The sequence below is a fragment of the Electrona antarctica genome (assembly GCF_951216825.1).
Source record: "Electrona antarctica genome assembly, chromosome: 3".
NCBI classification, from domain to species: domain Eukaryota; kingdom Metazoa; phylum Chordata; class Actinopteri; order Myctophiformes; family Myctophidae; genus Electrona; species Electrona antarctica.
Genome location: NC_136808.1, coordinates 14,808,125 through 14,826,537, shown reverse-complemented (window position 1 = coordinate 14,826,537; position 18,413 = coordinate 14,808,125). Strand labels below are relative to the sequence as shown.

Genomic DNA, 18,413 nt, shown 5'->3' with positions numbered 1-18,413 from the left:
TTAGACAATATTGACATTAGGTAACAAAAATGGGATCTTGGGTTGAAATAAAAGAAAAGAAATGCCTTGTTGAAAACATGCCAGGATTTTCCAAACCTTTTCATCTCGAGATCCAAAAGATGCAGAAATACTTTTGAAAATGTATTTGTTTTGTGGGGGGATTTTTGAAAATGTTTCTTTGAAAAGAATAAAGGGAAGCTCCGCACACTCAGATCTGTGCACAATCAATAGATTTATTTGCAAGCTCTCGGTCTATATTGACCTTCTGAAAATGTAAATGATATTTACCCATGACCCAAAAATTTACCCAAAACCCATTATTTTTAGAAGTTTTAACATAAACCTCCCTTGCAGGAACCGGGACCGCATGAAGTCTATGCTGAAGCAGGGTGAATGTCCCAGCATGCAACAGAAGAAGCCGCGGCTCGCTGTGGGGGGGAAGCCCGCCGAGAGCCTGCCACTTAACGGGAACACCGTTCCCGTGTCCACCTCGGACCACAAGGGCTACCAGACGCTCAACGACAATTACATCTGCAGCACACCCACACACGAGTCCTCGCCCGACAACAGCAAGAGCTTCTCCGAGTCGTCGGAGCGGCGGCCGCTGAACCTGAAGGAGAGTCACGTGGAATACTCCCCCACCTGCCCGCGGCCACGCGTCAGGCTGGGCTCCGAGATCAAGGACTCCATCGTATGAACGATGCATTGTTAACCACTTAAACCCTATGTACTTTGTTGAGGGGGGTGGGGGAACACTTGCTCCCTCAGGGGTCAGTACTCTGCCCCACTCCTTTTTTCACCCCTTTCCCTCTACACCAAATCTCTTCGCCGATCAGCTTTTTTGCCGAATGTTCACCTGTTCTTTTTGCCGACTGTTCCCCCAGAATAGGGACACGATAGGGTTCATGTGGTTAAAAAATGCTGACACCGAATCTGTACCGGGGACACGGATGTAGAGGAGAGGGGACCCCCCCACACACACATTACAGCACATCTCTTTAGTTTGTCATCATCTTTTAGTTGTGTGATCAGTGCACGGAGGAGGACTTTTTCTGGAACCGTTTCTGCTCCAAACCAGTGGTGTGTGTGTGTGGTCGTATGGTGTGAGGGTGGGAGAAGTTGTGTTGGCGTGGAAAAGGACGCAAGAACGGCGATGTGGCTCCTCCCAGCATCACTGAGCCAACAGCAGCTGATTCATTTTCTCGAGTCCTTCTCATAGCCTGTGTGTGTGTGTGTGTGTGTGTGTGTGTGTGTGTGTGTGTGTGTGTGTGTGTCTGTGTGTCTGTGCGTGAGAAGTCCGCTGACAATGTCTACTATTGTTCAGCATACCACTAGAATAACGGAAGAGCATCTGCTAATCACTGAGACACGGAAGCATCACATTATGCTGACAGTGGGATGGAGTCAGACGCACATTGTGATTGTATGAGTTTGGTGGTCAAACATGAAGCTGAATCAGATCAAGCCACCCAAGTGAAAAAAGCACATATTGGATAGATGGAGCTCTCACCATCCTGTGGGAGTGAAGAGGACCGTCTCTAGAACCTGACCCGACCGATGCCAGATTCTTGGGTGAGTCAGAGACCACCGATTACCAATGTTTTGACCGATATCTTTGGTGAACGAGCCAGTTAAATCTGTTAACCAGTAAATATAAAATACACACATAAATTGGAACTTTTAATTTATTTATTTAGACACAAAGATTTACAAAAATGTTGTATTTTTTAAAACCTTTTCGACCCCAGGTTGAAAGTGGTAAAAAAACCAACAACATTTCTGTACACATCTGCTTTAGCGATACCAATGTCAAAAACAGTCAAATGATCGCAGATATCGGTCTGGCTCTACCCGTCGCATGAAAACAGGTCAGAGTAGTCAAATCTGCTCAAAGAACGGTGTTCTGAGGCTTCAGGACCTGAATGCACACTGATGATACAAGTCAGACTTTCTCAGACGTCTGTTAACTGTGCCATGGACTTACGGACGGAAATAAAGGATGATTTGTCTGCAGAGCGCACGTTCACTCATCTGAAACCAGCCACGTTCTTCAGCATTGAGCTGTAGAGGCAATAAGACCATTTGTCATCATGGAATTGAAATGACTGCGGTACCGTCTCTTCAAAGCAAAAAATTAGCCAAGGAAACGACGTTACGTTAACAGTGAGACTCATTCCTTTAAACAGGATCTTAGGAGGCTATGGGAGACGTACAGACAAGCCAAGACACGACGGAATGCCCACATCTGTTATTATCACACCAAAAGCATTATGCACACTGTGCCAAAAATATCTTTGATTGTCTTACTCTTATCTGACTGAAATAGTGCCATTTCCTCACAACCACTTCACGCCTCGCCTTCTGTTGGCACTGATCACTGGCCAGTTGGCCACCATCAGCACATGTTGGAGTTTGATCAGAACCGGCTTTCACAAAATCATCTTCATAAAGGTCACTCTTCCAAACTTATGGAAATGTGTGGCATGTATGGACATACTGTATCTCTAGTAATTTCATCTGAGGCCTTGTTCAGACTGTAGGCAAATCCAACTAGTTTCTCAAATCTTATCTTTACTTTATGACTGACTGTCCACACTGTTATCACAGGTTGTTGACCTGTCTGCGTTGGTTGCTGTAGTAAGTTACCACAGCAACCAATGTAACAGCGTAACGAAACGACTTAGAAGGAATGATATTCTGTCTCACGTGTCACTCGATGGAAATATCAGACCTACAAGCTCACAATGTGTTTTGCGATGCAACTCTTAACACAATGTGACACATTGAGCTTGTGGATCAACTATTCTCCGCACGTGACACCATCAACAAAGTGTAAATCTGGCATCTTCTTTGAAATCAGATTTGAATCACATTGCAAACCACCCAGGAATGTGGTTAAAATCAGATTAGCGGAAATCGGTTTCAATGTGGTTTTCTGGATTGGTTAAAAGCATGTTGCCAATCTGAACATAGCTTAAGTTTTTTTTTTTTTTTTTTTTTTTTTAAACCCAATCCAGTTCAGATAGAAGGGTAATTTATTCATCTATTTAGCCTAGACTGCTAGTACCTTATGCAGGGGTATAGAATAATACCTTAACACAGGTATTCCTAGTTCTGTTTCATATACATAAATACATGCATAGGCCCACATACCGTACATTCAGCAGAATCATTTAAATTGCCAGGCCATGACCGTAATGCGAAAGCACAAGTGATGATCAGGGGTGTTGAATATATTCAGGTTTGCACATTTCAATAAAATTAACAAGATGAAACACGACTACTGAGGGTTTGACTGATCAAGAAAAAAAAAGAAGAAAAAAAAAAAAGATTACGATCAAATCAATTCTTATGACAGGGACCATTGCAGCCAATATAACACTATTGCAACCACATCGCTCAGATTTTGTAGAGACTTAAAACACAGACTTTCCAAAGATGTAGGAAACTGTATTTATAGTATTCTGTAAGGGGGCGTGTCCACAGAACGCTAGTTTGAGTGTAGCAGTGCTTTGGATGTCATGTCCAGAGTGCTTAGTACTAAACACACAGAACGCTTATTGATGCCCCGCAACGTTCAAACCAATCAACCGCTGCTGTGCTCAAACTATTGTGTCATCTGCATTATTACCACAAATAGCCTAGCTAGCCATGAGGATCAAACGTGATATTGATGAGGGAGCTCCTCCCCAAAAGTAGAACTACGGTATTTCTGCTTGAAGCGCCCCAGAGTGCTCCGGTGTTTCTTTACCATAGGAATGCATAGCAGCTCAAGAAAAACACTTTCTGTGGATACGGCCCCTACTTCTGATATAACTCGCATTTCCAGCGCCATAAAGACAACATGGCAGCATTAATGTTGTGGAATGTATCACCAGTTTAGTGTATTGATTAGATCAATATTTATTCCAGAGTCCAATATAAAATATCAGTATTTTGCTACAGTATATCAAACACTGAGGAGATGACATAACGCTGTGTCTCTGCTACAATTTTGACAAAGTAATTGCACAGAAAGCATACTGCGCAACAGTGGTCAATGTTTATTTGTGTGTGTGTGTGTATAAATGTGTAGTTAATATTGCGTGTTTTAAGGGACCTTGTGCAAGATGTCTTGTAGAAATAGTTTTGAAACTAGAGAGTGCACACTGCTGATTCTTAATTATTATTTTTTCATAGTGCTTTATTGCGTACAACACCATACATTACTCCCGTTGCACAAAGCACTGCACACTTATCAGTATGTTCTTAAAGGAACACTTTACCCATTTTCAACCTCATCTTCATATAATTGGTCCTCTCTAATGCTAAATATTGGGCCATTTCTGTCTGCTCAGAGGGCTGTGGGTATTTCGGAAACCTGCCTACCAGTGACATCGTCGGTATAGGCAAGTTTTGGTCATTTCAAACCATTTCAAACTTTGTATTTTATTGTTTTATTAGTGCAAGAACAATAGCTTAAATGTTAGCATGCTAACTTTCCATGAAGAGAGAGGCTGAATTCCCATCGATGATGATACGCCCACAGCCCACAAATGCCATCTTAGAATGAGCTTTAGTGAGAACCAATTATATGCAGATATGGTTGAAAATGGGTTAAGTGCCCCTTTATTGATTGTCCAGGTTGCTAGTATTTATCAAGCATTTCAAAGTAGTGCCACCAGCTTTGCCTTTTGTCACAGTGAATAACCTTGGTCGTATAATGTGTTAACGACAGGCGACAGACTTTTACCACACAACCATTTGCTATTCAAATAATAGAAATGTCCTAGCTGTACCAGAGCACTGGTTCTCAAAGTGGGGTCCAGAGACCCCCAGGAGTCCTTGAGGGGATTCCAGGTGGTTTAAACACAATTTCCCAAAAATGTTGACATGTCTTATGGAGGTCCCTAACACAAAACCTTTTCAAATGGGGGTCTGCGGCCAGATATATAACTCGGGTGTCCATGGGGAAAATGTTTGAGAACCGTTATTGTCAGGCAATCTAGTTAATAAATGTAGATCCTCCGGTCAGATAGGACATTATACTGGTTGACTAGTGGTATTGCACAAAGCTCAAAACGCAGAAGATCCTCCACCCGAACAGGTTTTCTGTATTATCTCCGCAGTATAAATGTTGTCGTTTGCACGGGGACCCGGATTCAAATCCCGGGTAGGACATAAGAGTTACAGATTGTGGCTTTAGGCAGGATTAATACTTTGTCATATGATGGTGTTGCACACCGAAATGGCAGATCTGGTGTTGCACACCGAAATGGCAGATCTGGTGTTGCACACCGAAATGGCAGATCTGGTGTTGCACACCGAAATGGCAGATCTACAATGCATCACAGCGCATGTGATTTTGTTGTTTGTGACTTTTTTCTTTTTACAATTGTTTGCCCATAATGACATGCCCAAAACAGGGTTAATATGTGTTTGATGCCACTTAACACACCTATTCTGAGATGCTTGATAGATGAGGACCATAACACATTTTCACAATGACTTTTTAGGTGTCATTTTTGCCTTTTGCCATGTGCCACATTGTTCGCTCACGCGCCAGTGTCCACACCAGTGGTGGAAAGTACTCAAAGTACCCAAGCCCAGTACTTCTGTCAAAGTATATATACTCCCTGTCAAATATTACTCGACAACAAATGAAAGTTGCTCTGTCAAATTTGCATTTCAGTACTTCATGTCTGTTTGAAAACTTAAAGTGCAAGACAACTTTGGTAGGTTTTGGGTTGTGTAGTTACCTTGCCATGATGCAACTTCAAATGTGGACAAGAAATCAAAAGTAATTGCTCCAGTGATTAGATATTGATAATTCCAAATATGCTCCTCATTGACTTACATTGTATGCTGAGACAGCTCTCAAAGTCACTCTTTTAGTACGTAAACAAACACAAAGTTGATAAAGACAATATAGTGAGCATCACCAAACCTCGTACTGTTTGTTTTTTGACCCTCCTATATTCAGTGTTATGACCTGGCCTAAGAGCCAGGTCAACATCAGCTACACAAATATTAAATGCCATTGACAATGAATGGAGAATTTACGATGATACGAGTGCCCCTCGCTTTACACGCGTGTGTTTTTTTTTAATACAAATGTTAACTTCCTGTTGATTTTACTAAAGATCCGGTACAAAACAGTACAGCATAGAACATCACCAAGGTTTGGTGATGTTCTATATTGTCTGAATCAACTTTGTGTTGTTAACATACTGAAAGAGTGACTTTGACAGCTGTTTCAGCGTACAATGTAAGTCAATGAGTAGAAGTTTTTGAATTATCAATTTCTAATCACTGGAGCAATTTTTTTAAATTTCTTGTCCACATTTGGAGTTACATCATGGCAAGGTAACTACACAATCCAAACCTCTACCAAAGTGGTCTTACACTCTTGTATTCAAAACAAAGATTATTTTTTTTAATGGGGCTTAAGTGATTACATTTGTAAGTTTTGGTCCCGGGGGTCCCTTCCTCGAAATAATAGTAGTGAAGTCAAAAGTAAATTTGTCTTTGGAATGTAGTGGTGTGAAAGTCACAAGCTTCTAAATCATTACTGTCCACCACTGAAGCCCAATCACCAGCGGGGGGGCAGTGTGGTAGAAGGCTTGATTGTAGTAGCTCTCCATTGGGGCGACACCGGAATGGGTGCGACTTTGCCTGCCAACCAAGAGCTTAAAATGCTGCTCCAAAATAGTGTCTCATTTCTCAAAAGCGCTTGTGTCAGAAATGTTAATGGCCTTCAGAACAGACAGTGGTTAGTAGATAATTCAACTTTTACCGGCTAGTCTTATTATAAAAACGCTGAAGCTACAACTCTTTGTATTCCAAATGAGTTCTTAGATATGGACTAAAGGTTTAATTTATTATATCTAAGACTTTAATCAAAGACGCATCTGATAAAGACAAAACAATAAAGCTTTGTGTGATGCTATTACATACTTGTGCAGTTCCCACAGCGTAATACTGTACTGTCTGTAACGAATGTAGCCAAGTCGGTTACAATATAGATATTCTGTATATCACATATTTTGCCTAACATCTGCAAGGATATATGGATATGGCCTATAACGGCTGTATATTTTCGTACAAATGCAAAACCAAGAACCATGTTGCAGCAACATTTTAGAGGACTTTCTAGCACTGCAAGTAAACAACCAATTTGGGTGCTGTCGGAAATACGCTCAGAGAGTGCCGATGTGCTCTCTGGTCTGTTGGAAATTCATGGAGAACTCGGTGTGTACACTCCGGATCGTGTCCCGAAGTTTTCTGGAAAATACGCTGGCTGCAGTTTGTTAGGTACTCTTGTCTGGACAGTATTCAACATATGTAAGAAAACGTTAATAATCCTGTTTATGCATGGGCTGAATTTAATGAATTCTTAAACATGAAACATTAATTCAGAGCGCTCTAGACGTCAAAACCAGAGCACTATGAATCTTTCCCAGTGTATTTCCGAAAATGACTGATTTGTGCAGCACAGCTCTAAAATGTTCCTGATCAGACAAGAGACAGTGTTAGCGTTGTCTCCGCATCATCCTCATCACACTAAATCACCATGAGTTTAGTTGACTGAACAGCTATTACAAATGTGGTCTTGTATGCTTGCATGAAAATGTTTTTTTTTTTATCAATCGGTTGTGTACAAAAATATGTCGTGAACTGTATTTTTTTGTATCATACATTAATATTGTGACTGTTGTTTTTATTATATTGTACATAAAAGCACTTTATTTTAATTTTTTTAATAAATGAATTACGTGTTTTCAAGCTCGTGTGTGGGTGTTTCATTCAGTGGTGGAAGGATACTCTCCCAAGTTGCTGCATCATCAATATCGTTGCTATGGGGTGGAAACCTTGTATGTCCAAAAGCTTTATTTTTCTGGAAATGTAAAAAATAACTCTTATATTAATTACAATTTACAATTAAGGCATTTAGCAGACGCTCTTAATCCAGAGCGATTTACATTAAGCAATAACAAAAAGCATCGCATACATCACATATATAAAAAGTAGTTATCATGAAACATGCGTAAGCTAAGAACGTAACAGTGGAGTATCTATCATGAAACTATATGTAAACTATACTATATTATATATTATACATATGTACTATAAAGTGCTATGACTACATAAAATGCAATTTTAGTGCTGTCTACGTAACCTGCTATAAGTCTGTTTAAAATGCTATCTAAGTCTACATAAAGTGCTACATCTAAGGGGCTAGGGCAAGTGCTACGGGCCATGGTGGAGTCTGAAAAGGTGGGTTTTCAGACTACGGTGGAAGATTGGGGGTGAGGCTGCAGTTCTGATTGTGATGGGAAGTGCATTCCATAGTTTTGGAGCCAGAAGGGAGAAGAGTTTGGGACATGTGGAGTATTTTTGAGATTGTATGCACAATAATCAAGTGAAATGTATCAAATCTGCATTCTACAATCTGTATTAATGAAACTGTAGCATATTTATTTTCAGGTGGTGGCATATTAACCTTTTCAGGCCATCTATCTTGAACATCTTGCACCAAACATCCACCGAACATTTCCCCCAAAAATAGGGTTATGATAGCCTATTTCATGCAACGTTACTTAAATCCAAACCATCAAATTTACTTTCTCCAAGATGTATTCATCAATGTGGTCATGTTCAATGTTTTGAACTGACAGAGTACTTTAACCCCATTAAATAATACTGGTTTATAGAACACAAATATTATTCCACTGAAATTAATAAACATACTCAGCTGAAAAAGTAGCATTTTTAAATCATTATTAAATATTATTACAGCTATGAATATTATCAATTCAATAGGCTACAGATAATAACCACAATTCATACATGTGTAACATTTTCCTGCTATGCATGCCTTGATGATTTTGTTATGCCTATACAGTAGGTTCACTGTTACCTGAAAGTGGGCTTTCTGGTGTTCTGTGACTGTCAGATGTTTTTGCCAAGATGTTGAATGGGAAAGAAGTTCCTTCAGAATGTGTGTGGGTGCCCTGCAGTTGATGGCTGAGCATGTTCTACAGAGTGATCGTAGATGGAGGCTCCATCTATGATGGAGGCTCCAGCGGCAGAGGACCTAATGTGAGCCTTGGGTCAGAATCAGATTACAATTGCTGATGTCATACATCTAGTCTGAACATGAGATGACTGCCTTCTCCACCTGATGTTATGGCCTCTACTATATGAAAAGCTACCTCTATATGTTCAAAGGTATTTTTATGTGACACCACCCATTGCTGGAGCATGGAATGGTCAGTGGACCAACAGTTCACCTTCATGAGGTACGGCCACAGTGCAGGATGGGTTACTTATTTGAATAACCTTGAAGCAAGAGACCCTGAAGACCTTGGACCTGCTCCAAGATTGAGACAGACATGAAAGAGATGGAACAGGAGGACAGGGATACTGCAAAGTCTTCTCCCATGTCTGATTTCCACACTCCTCATCTTGTGCTATAGGCATTCCAGGCAAGTGCTACTTGGACCTTCAGGTCCTGTTCCGTTATTCCACTATGGAGGAAACTAGACTACTAGCCTGGGAGAAAAGAATGGGAAGGGACATGCATCTACTTCAAACCTATAGCTGCACTACTACCACTAACACATCAATCATTCATTGAGAATGTTAAGAGGGCCCACTTTTAAGTAAGCTTTGTGGTAAAATGTTGATGGGCATCTTCCACCAGCATGGGACCCATAGTAGTTTGAATGGAAATACACAGATCTATCAGGTCACTGAGCCCTACCAATGTACCTGCCCTATTATAAACCTGCCCCAGATGACATTTGTGCAATTATAAAGTGTGGCTGTAAGTAAGAGTGAAAACCTGTGTACATAGTCATTCACATAATGTTCTGTTGATGTTTTGGTCATGTAAAATGCTCATGACAGGCCTGAAAGAATTAATTCATAAGAAAGAAGATGTGGTGGACATGACCAAATTTCAGACACTTCCAAATAAGCATTTTTTTAGAATGTATTTGCATTGATTATTGTATCTTATGGGATTTTGCTGTTTTAAGCATGAAGGGGCTAATGTAAAAAATGCCCTATTCTGAAATCAAATATTGTACATATCCACATTCATGGATAAACACTCCAGAAAGTAAATTTGATGCATTTAGATCTCAAAAGATATCGATTTTATGGGATTTGAGGGTTTTCGGGCATGAAGGGGTTATTATGCATTAATTAATAATGCATTCATCATAAATGAAATACACTGTGCATCTCCACATTCATGAACACTGTAGAAAGCTAATTTGATGCATTCAGACCAATTATCTTGCATGAAATACCATAACACTCTAATTTGGGTGTATTTGTTGTGTTTTGGACATTAAGGGGTTAATAACTAAAAATGCCCAAGGGATATCACCAGGCACCCTCTTGAATTCTTAAAGGACCACTTTTCAACTTCTCTTCCTATAATTGGTCCTAACTAATGTTCATGATAAAATACCACCATTTAAAAAAAAATCTGCCTAATGATGATGTCACTGGTGGACGGGTGTCCGAACTGCCCAAAGCCCTCCTATGAGACACAGACTGAGTAGGAAAAAATGGTGGTATTTTATCATGAACATTAGTGAGGACCAATTATATGAAGAGATGTTGAAAATTGGTGAAGTGGTCCTTTAACATGTGACCCCAAGCTACAAGAATCAGTTGAAAAAAAAACTTTATCTGACGAAACCACGTTCACCCCCATGGCTCCCGGACTAATGGGGCATTTTAAATAACCTTTAAATACTAACTTTTAAATAACCATAACTTGCTAAATTTTCAACCGATTTTCAAACGGTTTGGTTTGTTATAAACGTCAGAGACGTCCGCATACTTATTTTATACAACGTTCATATAAAAAATAAAATGAAGCAGATAAGCGTCCTGAATCATAGCCACGTTGACTATTTTTGTTTGAGCTGCCATTGAACATACTGTACTGTAGCCCCGAAGCAAGATGGCCGCCGGGTGAACTACGTCAGAAACTCCGCCTTGAGCCATCTAGCCTTTATATATGTCTATGGGGTTAGCGACCTACATGTGGGCCATTTAAAACCGGCCACGCGGCCGGTTAAGAGTGAGGTTAGGGTTTGGGATAGTGTTTGTTCGGAATTATGGGAGGTCGGAAATAATAATGACATGGCACCAAAATCTGGCCCTCTCCATCATCAGTTTCCCACCCCTTGTAGGTATCCCTGATGTCATAGTAACTGATATCCGAGCGACGATTATGCTATGTGGTGAGTGTCACTTTACATGATGTCCACGAGCAAAATGACAGGCAAAATTATACTTGTCTCTGCACGTGTAACCGCAGATGTTGCACTGGAACGGGTGTTCATATCCATGGCAGCCCATGTGAATGGTATAGAGGATGTCATCACCGAAATCAACATCACAGTGGAGGCATTTCTGAGGTTGGTCTTGGGCGGGCGTGCCAGGCTGGCTGTGTGAAATATGAGAAGTTTGCTCAATGAGTTCAAAGCGGAGGAGCCCCGCCCCGGAGGGGCTGTACTTCCTGTCCTCTGGGTAACAGGAGTCCTCAGCCGGAGGTGTCTGGACCCCCACAGCGAGCGGTGAGCCCAAGTCCTGATGCTGTGTGACGATGGGGGGCTTCTCATCCTCAGAGACCCCGTCTGGGCAAGTGATTGTCGACATCTGGGCTGGTGGGTCGTGGCTTGAAACACCGTTGGTGTTGGTGCTTAAACTGCTTTCAAGGGATTTTTGGGCCATGTCCTCATCATTATTCAACGGGTGGTGCAGATCGCTAAAGAGGTCAATCAGGTCATCTGACTTTGGCACTCGCTTCTTCTTTGGAGGTGTAAATTTGACAATGAGCTTGACCTCCCCCTTCCGTTTGGAGGGCAGGGAGCGCAGAAGCTTGTGGCAGCGTTGGTGGTGGCGAGAGATGTTGCGCTCGTATGCCGAGGAGAACGAACACAGGTGGCAGCAGTGGGGTTTTTCTCCTGTGTGGATTCGGATGTGCTCTTTCAGACGAGCCTTCTTGTTGGTGTAACTGCAATACTTACACTTATAGTTTCCATCTAACATCCTTTCCCATTCTTCATCCTTACGTATCTTTGCTCCCTTCCCCACCCGGGGAAGGTCCACCTTTGATCCTTCATCCCCCTCTCCTAACAGGCTCTCCTCAGCAGACGAGGGAGCAAGAGAAATCTGTTCACTCTTTGTGGTGTCGGGTGTGAATGATTCTCCCATTCCTTTTTCTATGTTGACATGCTGCGTCTGTTCTGTCAGATCATCTTGGAATTGTGTCACTTTAGAATCCACCGGTTCTGTCTGAAAGTCGTCCATGTGTAATCGGACTGGAGAAACTCGTTCTGAATTTCCCATAAAATACTTAAAGCTGTGATGTGTGGAGGCTGTTAAATATGGATAAAACGTGACATGCTGTGACATCACCAGCTGTGATGGAGTTGGATCTCATAGCCACGCCCCAGTTAGGGAAGGAATAGGATATTTGTCCTAAACATATAATAAGGTCAGTCAATTACTATAGTGTGGTTGCCTTGGCAACCAGACTAGGCTACATTTATAAATGCGTGATGACAACATCTAAATAGTCAGTGTGCAAATCTGTCCTTCACCTATCTGACTGATCGACTTCAAACTGTGTGTGCAGAGTATTGCCAAGGACACGTCGGTTGGATTGGACTCCACAACTGCAGATCCGACTGATATGCTCATATATAGGCATAAATGGAGATCCAGTTGACTAGAACTGCCAAACCGACCGATATGCCCATATATGTGCATCTGCATACTGATGACATACTGATGACAATGGTGATGTCCATACATGGGCAGAAAGGGACAAGGACAGATGGACCATACAGAGATCTCCATATATGGAGATAAAAGGGACACTGGAAGCCAGATGGGTATTGCATAACTCATGGATGCGGCATGAATTCCCAACTTGCATCGTTCCCAAGTGCGACATTTTTGTGTTCGCCCACCCCCCACCATCAGACCGATCAACCTCAAACTCACCTTGCTTATCGGCGAGAACCCGAGGGAGTGGTGTGGGTGAGATCGGAGTTGTCCAGGAACCCGAAGGAGTGGTGTGGGTGAGATCGGAGTTGTCCAGGAACCCGAGGGAGTGGTGTGGGTGAGACCGGAGTTGTCCAGGAACCCGAGGGAGTGGTGTGGATGAGATCGGAGTTGTCCAGGAACCCGAAGGAGTGGTGTGGGTGAGATCGGAGTTGTCCAGGAACCCGAAGGAGTGGTGTGGGTGAGATCGGAGTTGTCCAGGAACCCGAGGGAGTGGTGTGGGTGAGACCAGAGTTGTCCAGGAACCCGAGGGAGTGGTGTGGGTGAGATCGGAGTTGTCCAAGAACATCGCTCAGCAATAGACCTCCATATATGGCAAAGGTCAGCCATACACACTCATATACACATTAATTGATTTTATAGAGGTTTTTTTTTTGCTCAAAAATGGAGATGACTGACACCATCAACATGTCATAAGAGTGTCAGATAATTGTGCTATTTATGTAAGACATGTGAACACATCGTGCGGTTGTTGGAATATATACACGCACTGTGGGGTAACTACTAAGTTTGCTACACCATGAGTTTTGGGTTCGGGTCAAATACTGGCTTTCGATCCCCAGCGCCCAACCTGTTTCCCCAGCGCCCATCAACAGCAGATGTCGTTCACGAAGTGACTGCACCCCCGACCGACAGCATCAGCTGCCTGGAGTTCAGTCCCGCATCCACGCAAGGGGATTTCCTCATCGGCGGGTCATGGGCCAACGACGTGCGGTGCTGGGAGGTACTGAACAACGGCCAGACCGTCCCCAAAGCCCATCAGATGCACGCTGGCCCCGTGCTGGACGTCTGCTGGAGCGACGACGGGAGCAAAGTGTTCACGGCCTCTTGCGACAAGACGGCTAAGATGTGGGACCTGAACAGCAACACGGCGATACAGATTGCACAACACGACGCACCCATCAAATCCATCCACTGGATCAAAGCCCCCAACTACAGCTGCGTCATGACTGGCAGCTGGGACAGAACGCTCAAGTTCTGGGACACCCGCACCTCCAAACCCATGTTGTCACTGTCGCTCCCGGAGCGATGCTACTATGCCGACGTGGTTTACCCCATGGCAGTAGTGGCTACAGCCGATAGAGGGCTGTCCGTCTACCAGCTACAGCATGAGCCCACTTTATTGCGCAAAATAGACCCCCCTCTCAAGTTCCAGCACCGATGCGTCGCCATCTTCAAGGATAAGCAGAATAATAACCCTTCAGGCTTTGCCCTGGGAAGCATCGAGGGTCGCGTTGCCATCCACTACATGGATACTCCCAACCCACAGAATGATAACTTCACCTTCAAATGCCACAGGTCGCCTGAGGGAACAAACAACTCCTTGATCCAGGACATCTATGCTGTAAACGGCATCTCCTTCCACCCTGAACACGGTACGCTAGCCACCGTGGGCTCAGACGGACGCTTCTACTTCTGGGACAAAGACAAGCGCGTCAAACTGAAGATGTCGGACCCACTACACCAGCCAATCACTGCCAGCTGTTTCAACAGCAACGGAAAGATATTTGCCTACGCCTCCAGCTATGATTGGTCCAAGGGACACGAGTACTATAAGCCCCAGGACAAGCCCCAGATCTTCCTTCGAAATGCCGCTGAGGAGTTGAAGCCGAAGAAATGAGCTTGTTTGGCCGTGTCAGGTTACATCTCTTGTGAGGGAAATAATCACACTTGTGTGAAGTGAGGGGCCCCTGGTAAAGTTTGTTTAAAGTGCAGTCTAAACAAACATTAAACGTCTATAGACTTGGCTGCCACTCTAGCTCTGTTTAAAGTGCTTGTAGAGAAATTAACAACACCAAACACGGAGGCAGATTTGTGAAAGCCGCAAGTGGGCATTTATTCAATATTTCACACACAGTTGGGTTAACGGGCAGGCAAGTAGGTAGGTAGCGCTCCTCAATGACGTGGCCGCGGTGGGGGTGTGGTCTTCTGGGCTGCGTGCGCTCTGTCTCCGCGGCTCCACTGTCTCCCCTTGGGGTGGCGCTGACCCACCCTGGGCAAGACCTACGCTGTAGAGGCTATCATTTGTTTGGGCGGAAGTTGCGGGATTTTAGCGGAAGTATCGCCCAAGGAAATGACGTTGATGCTTTACAAATCAGTTTACATTCTCCGCGAATGAAACAAGTGTTGTGATTGGTCAGGAAAATATCGTACCCGGGGGAAATACATCTGACGGATGTTCCGGACGATACATCCGCCGATAGCTTCTCTGCCTTACGTTGTGACCAGGCTTTTCTTTTCGCAGATAAGTAAGCCTGGGACCGAGGCTAGCGCTGACCTGGCTTGATGTCTAGTGACCCCCACATGCTCTAAACAAACAAAGGTGCCCTAAATAAACATTAAAAGTCCATAGACTTGGCTGCCACTCTGTTTGTTTAAAGTGCTTTAAACAAACATTGCCAGACAAAAAAACAAACATTAAAAAAGCCATAGACTTGGCTGTTATATGACGTATTAACGAAAGCTAGACATTGGAGGCAAAACACATAAGACAGGCAGGCTGCTGGGGTTTATACGTTCAAGCAGTGTTGGAAAAAGTGCTCAGAAGTGTAAAAAAAAGAATAATAATTTGTTTTTTTGAGGGGCGCTAGCCACTCCAACACCATATTGAAGATAAAGGTGAGGACTGAGATGATTTATGATCATAAGAGTGCCCCTCACGTCACACGGGTGTGTTTTTATTCTCTTTTTTTCCCCACAAACTTTTTCATGTTCTTAAAGTAGGAAAAGTAAAAATGCTCATCATTCAGACTGTCCCATTTCACTTTTTCAAATTATTATTATATTGAGGCACTGGGGTTCACTCTGGTCCCGAGGAAGTCAAGGCGAGTACACCCCAATGGGGTGTACTCGCCTTGACTTCCTCGGGATCCAATCCAATCCAATTCATAGTCGAGGTCAGTGACCATGATGGGGTGACCCCATCATGGTCACTGACCTCGACTATGAAGACGACATCGCCCTAATCGCAGATACAGTCGAGAAAGGAAGGGAGCGCAGTGCAGGAAGATCGGCCTCAAGCTCAATGCCAAGAAAACAAAGGTAATGACAGTCAACACCGAGGACAAAACCATTGCCACTGCAGACAGGACGGTGCTCGAGCAAGTCGAGGACTTCAAGTACCTCTGGGCCTGGACTGCCTCAACTGAACAGGATCTGAAGGTTCGGAGAGCACTTGCCTGGAAAGCCTTGCACGGGATGAGTAGAGTGTGGAAATCAGACACGGGAGAAGACCTTAAGAGGCGGCTGTTCATATAGCTACTGTGGAGTCAGTACTGCTGTATGGGGCCGAGACATGGACCCTCACAGTACAACAGGAAAAAGCCCTGGATGGAGTCTCCACAAGAATGCTACGAATGGCACTAGGTGTCACATGGACGGACCGCATCAGAAATGTGGACCTCTATGGGCACCTACCACGCGTCACGGACAAAGTCAGAGAGAGAAGGATGAGGCTTGCATGGGCACTGCGTCAGGCACCCAGAACTTGAGGCAAGTAAATTGACCCTATGGGAGCCAACCCAGGGCAAAGCCAGGAGGGGAAAGAAGCGTACCACCTATGTAGACGTGCTGCGGCGCGACAGCTTGGCTAACAACACTACAGGGCAGCGATCCAGGAATCCCGAGTTGGTGTTGGCTAGACCTCACTCTCGCAGCAACTATTATTTCAAAATTATTCATAAGTTATCTACAAGCTCCCACCATGTCATGATGTGAACTTATTAGATCAGCTATTTTCTAATCACTGAAGTATAAAAATGGTAGATGTATGTTTTGTAATAATTTAAATCTGACACAGGAATTCAGTGTCAGTTTTTCGCAAACTTGTTTGAAAAGGCCCTCCAGGATGTTACATATTCATTAATCCAATCACAGCTAATGATATGCCATTCTGAACTGAGGTGCTGTGAGAATTCTTCTCAGGCTTTATTTAGTCGATCCTGAGGTGTCCTCAGTGTTTACAAAGTGAACCATCTTCAAATTGGTCTATTTGTTCATGGCTCACTGGGGAAAACCCTTCCCACCTTTTTCCATAATCTATTTGGGTATAATTCTATAAGGTCCATAATTATCCAACACGTAGCTCAAATCACCTCAGACCTCCTAAGGCCTGTATGTCTCAAACTCAGTTTAATATAGTGCTTCAGAGGGTCTAAAATATGGAACTCCCTTCCTTTACATCTATGGCAATTGTCTTCTCATCAATTCAAGAAGGTTCTAAAATCGCTTCTAACCATCAAATACTTCCCATACAGTCTTTAATTAATTAATTAATTAATTAGCCTGGTGTCCATACAATATTTTCCTATAGAGGTTTTACTGTTTGATGACTTTTGTCTATTGTGATATGATATTTCTTGTTATATTGTCCTTTTCACCCCTCTCTGCTCTGTGTGTGTGTGTGTGTGTGTGTGTGTGTGTGTGTGTGTGTGTGTGTGTGTGTGTGTGTGTGTGTGTGTGTGTGTGTGTGTGTGTGTGTGTGTGTGTGTGTGTGTGTGTGTGTGTGTGTGTGTGTGTGTGTGCGTGCGTGCGTGCGTGCGTGCGTGCGTGTGTGTGCGCGTGTGCGTGCGCGTGTGTGCTGACGTAGCGTCATGTGGCAGATATCCCATTACCTTTCTACATCAGCAGCAGCTCATCAGCTGTCACCACCCGTCTGATGAAGAGCAGAGAAGCTAATTTGGTATTCATTATTAACAAATCACTGTGCTGTGAAAGTGTCCTTTGTTTTCTCCACAACTGAAAACAATTACAGTCGGCTCTGGCTTCATTCTTTGTGGTGGTTGCATATTTCAGGGCACCATGGTTCGCTGGTGGTGAAATTGAAAAAACAGATTTACTTTTTCAGAATCAGTGACAAGAACTGCATTGAACTCTGATTAATATCGTCTCTGTCGAGTGGAAACCTTGTATGTCCAAAACTGTTACTTTACTTTTACTTACGTTACTCACAGGTATGTGTCATTCGAAACTCTACACGGCTTGTGCCAGGAAGCTTTGTGATTGGCCAGTAGCCACTTTGTATAGCAGTTCCCGCCAGAACATGATTTACTATTCTGTCCCTATCGGGTCGCCACTCGAACGGCACTGAGTCGGTTCAATCAAACTTTGCAACGTTCGGCACGACAACTTGCTCGCAACTTTAGCGACCAAAAAACAGTCTGCAGTTGTAGCTAGGTGAGAGGCACTTCCGCGTTGGCCACAGAAGCGTGGCGTGGTTATAACACAAAGATCTCCAAATATGGACATATCAGACAGTTATCCTATATTAAAATTGGCTAAAGGGATGGCTGGACGGCAGGTGGACCTCAGATCATTTGGGTCTGAATGGCGACTCA

General features: G+C 43.4%; 3 protein-coding genes across 4 annotated transcripts in view; 2 read left to right on the top strand and 1 right to left on the bottom strand.

Annotated features, from left to right (window-relative positions):
* Positions 1-7,764, top strand: part of LOC306920764 (semaphorin-4B-like) — an 86,420-nt gene extending 78,656 nt beyond the window's left edge. For both annotated transcript variants that reach the window (XM_079497630.1, XM_079497631.1), the window contains exon 17: positions 355-7,764. In XM_079497630.1, coding sequence (XP_079353756.1) covers positions 355-697 — 343 coding nt within the window. In that variant the 3' untranslated portion in view covers positions 698-7,764. The remainder of the gene's footprint in view (positions 1-354) is intronic.
* A 3,489-nt stretch (positions 7,765-11,253) lies between these two features.
* LOC306919660 (zinc finger protein Pegasus-like) lies at positions 11,254-12,318 on the bottom strand (the record flags this gene model as incomplete). Its single annotated transcript, XM_079496215.1, has 1 exon — positions 11,254-12,318. The coding sequence occupies one exon, from the start codon at positions 12,316-12,318 to the stop codon at positions 11,254-11,256; it is 1,065 nt and encodes a 354-aa protein (XP_079352341.1).
* A 1,279-nt stretch (positions 12,319-13,597) lies between these two features.
* On the top strand, positions 13,598-14,698 carry LOC306919659 (mRNA export factor-like; the record flags this gene model as incomplete). The annotated part of the gene is made up of 1 exon (XM_079496214.1): positions 13,598-14,698. One exon carries the CDS (start codon positions 13,598-13,600, stop codon positions 14,696-14,698), a length of 1,101 nt encoding a protein of 366 aa, XP_079352340.1.
* Between the last annotated feature and the right edge of the window lie 3,715 nt (positions 14,699-18,413).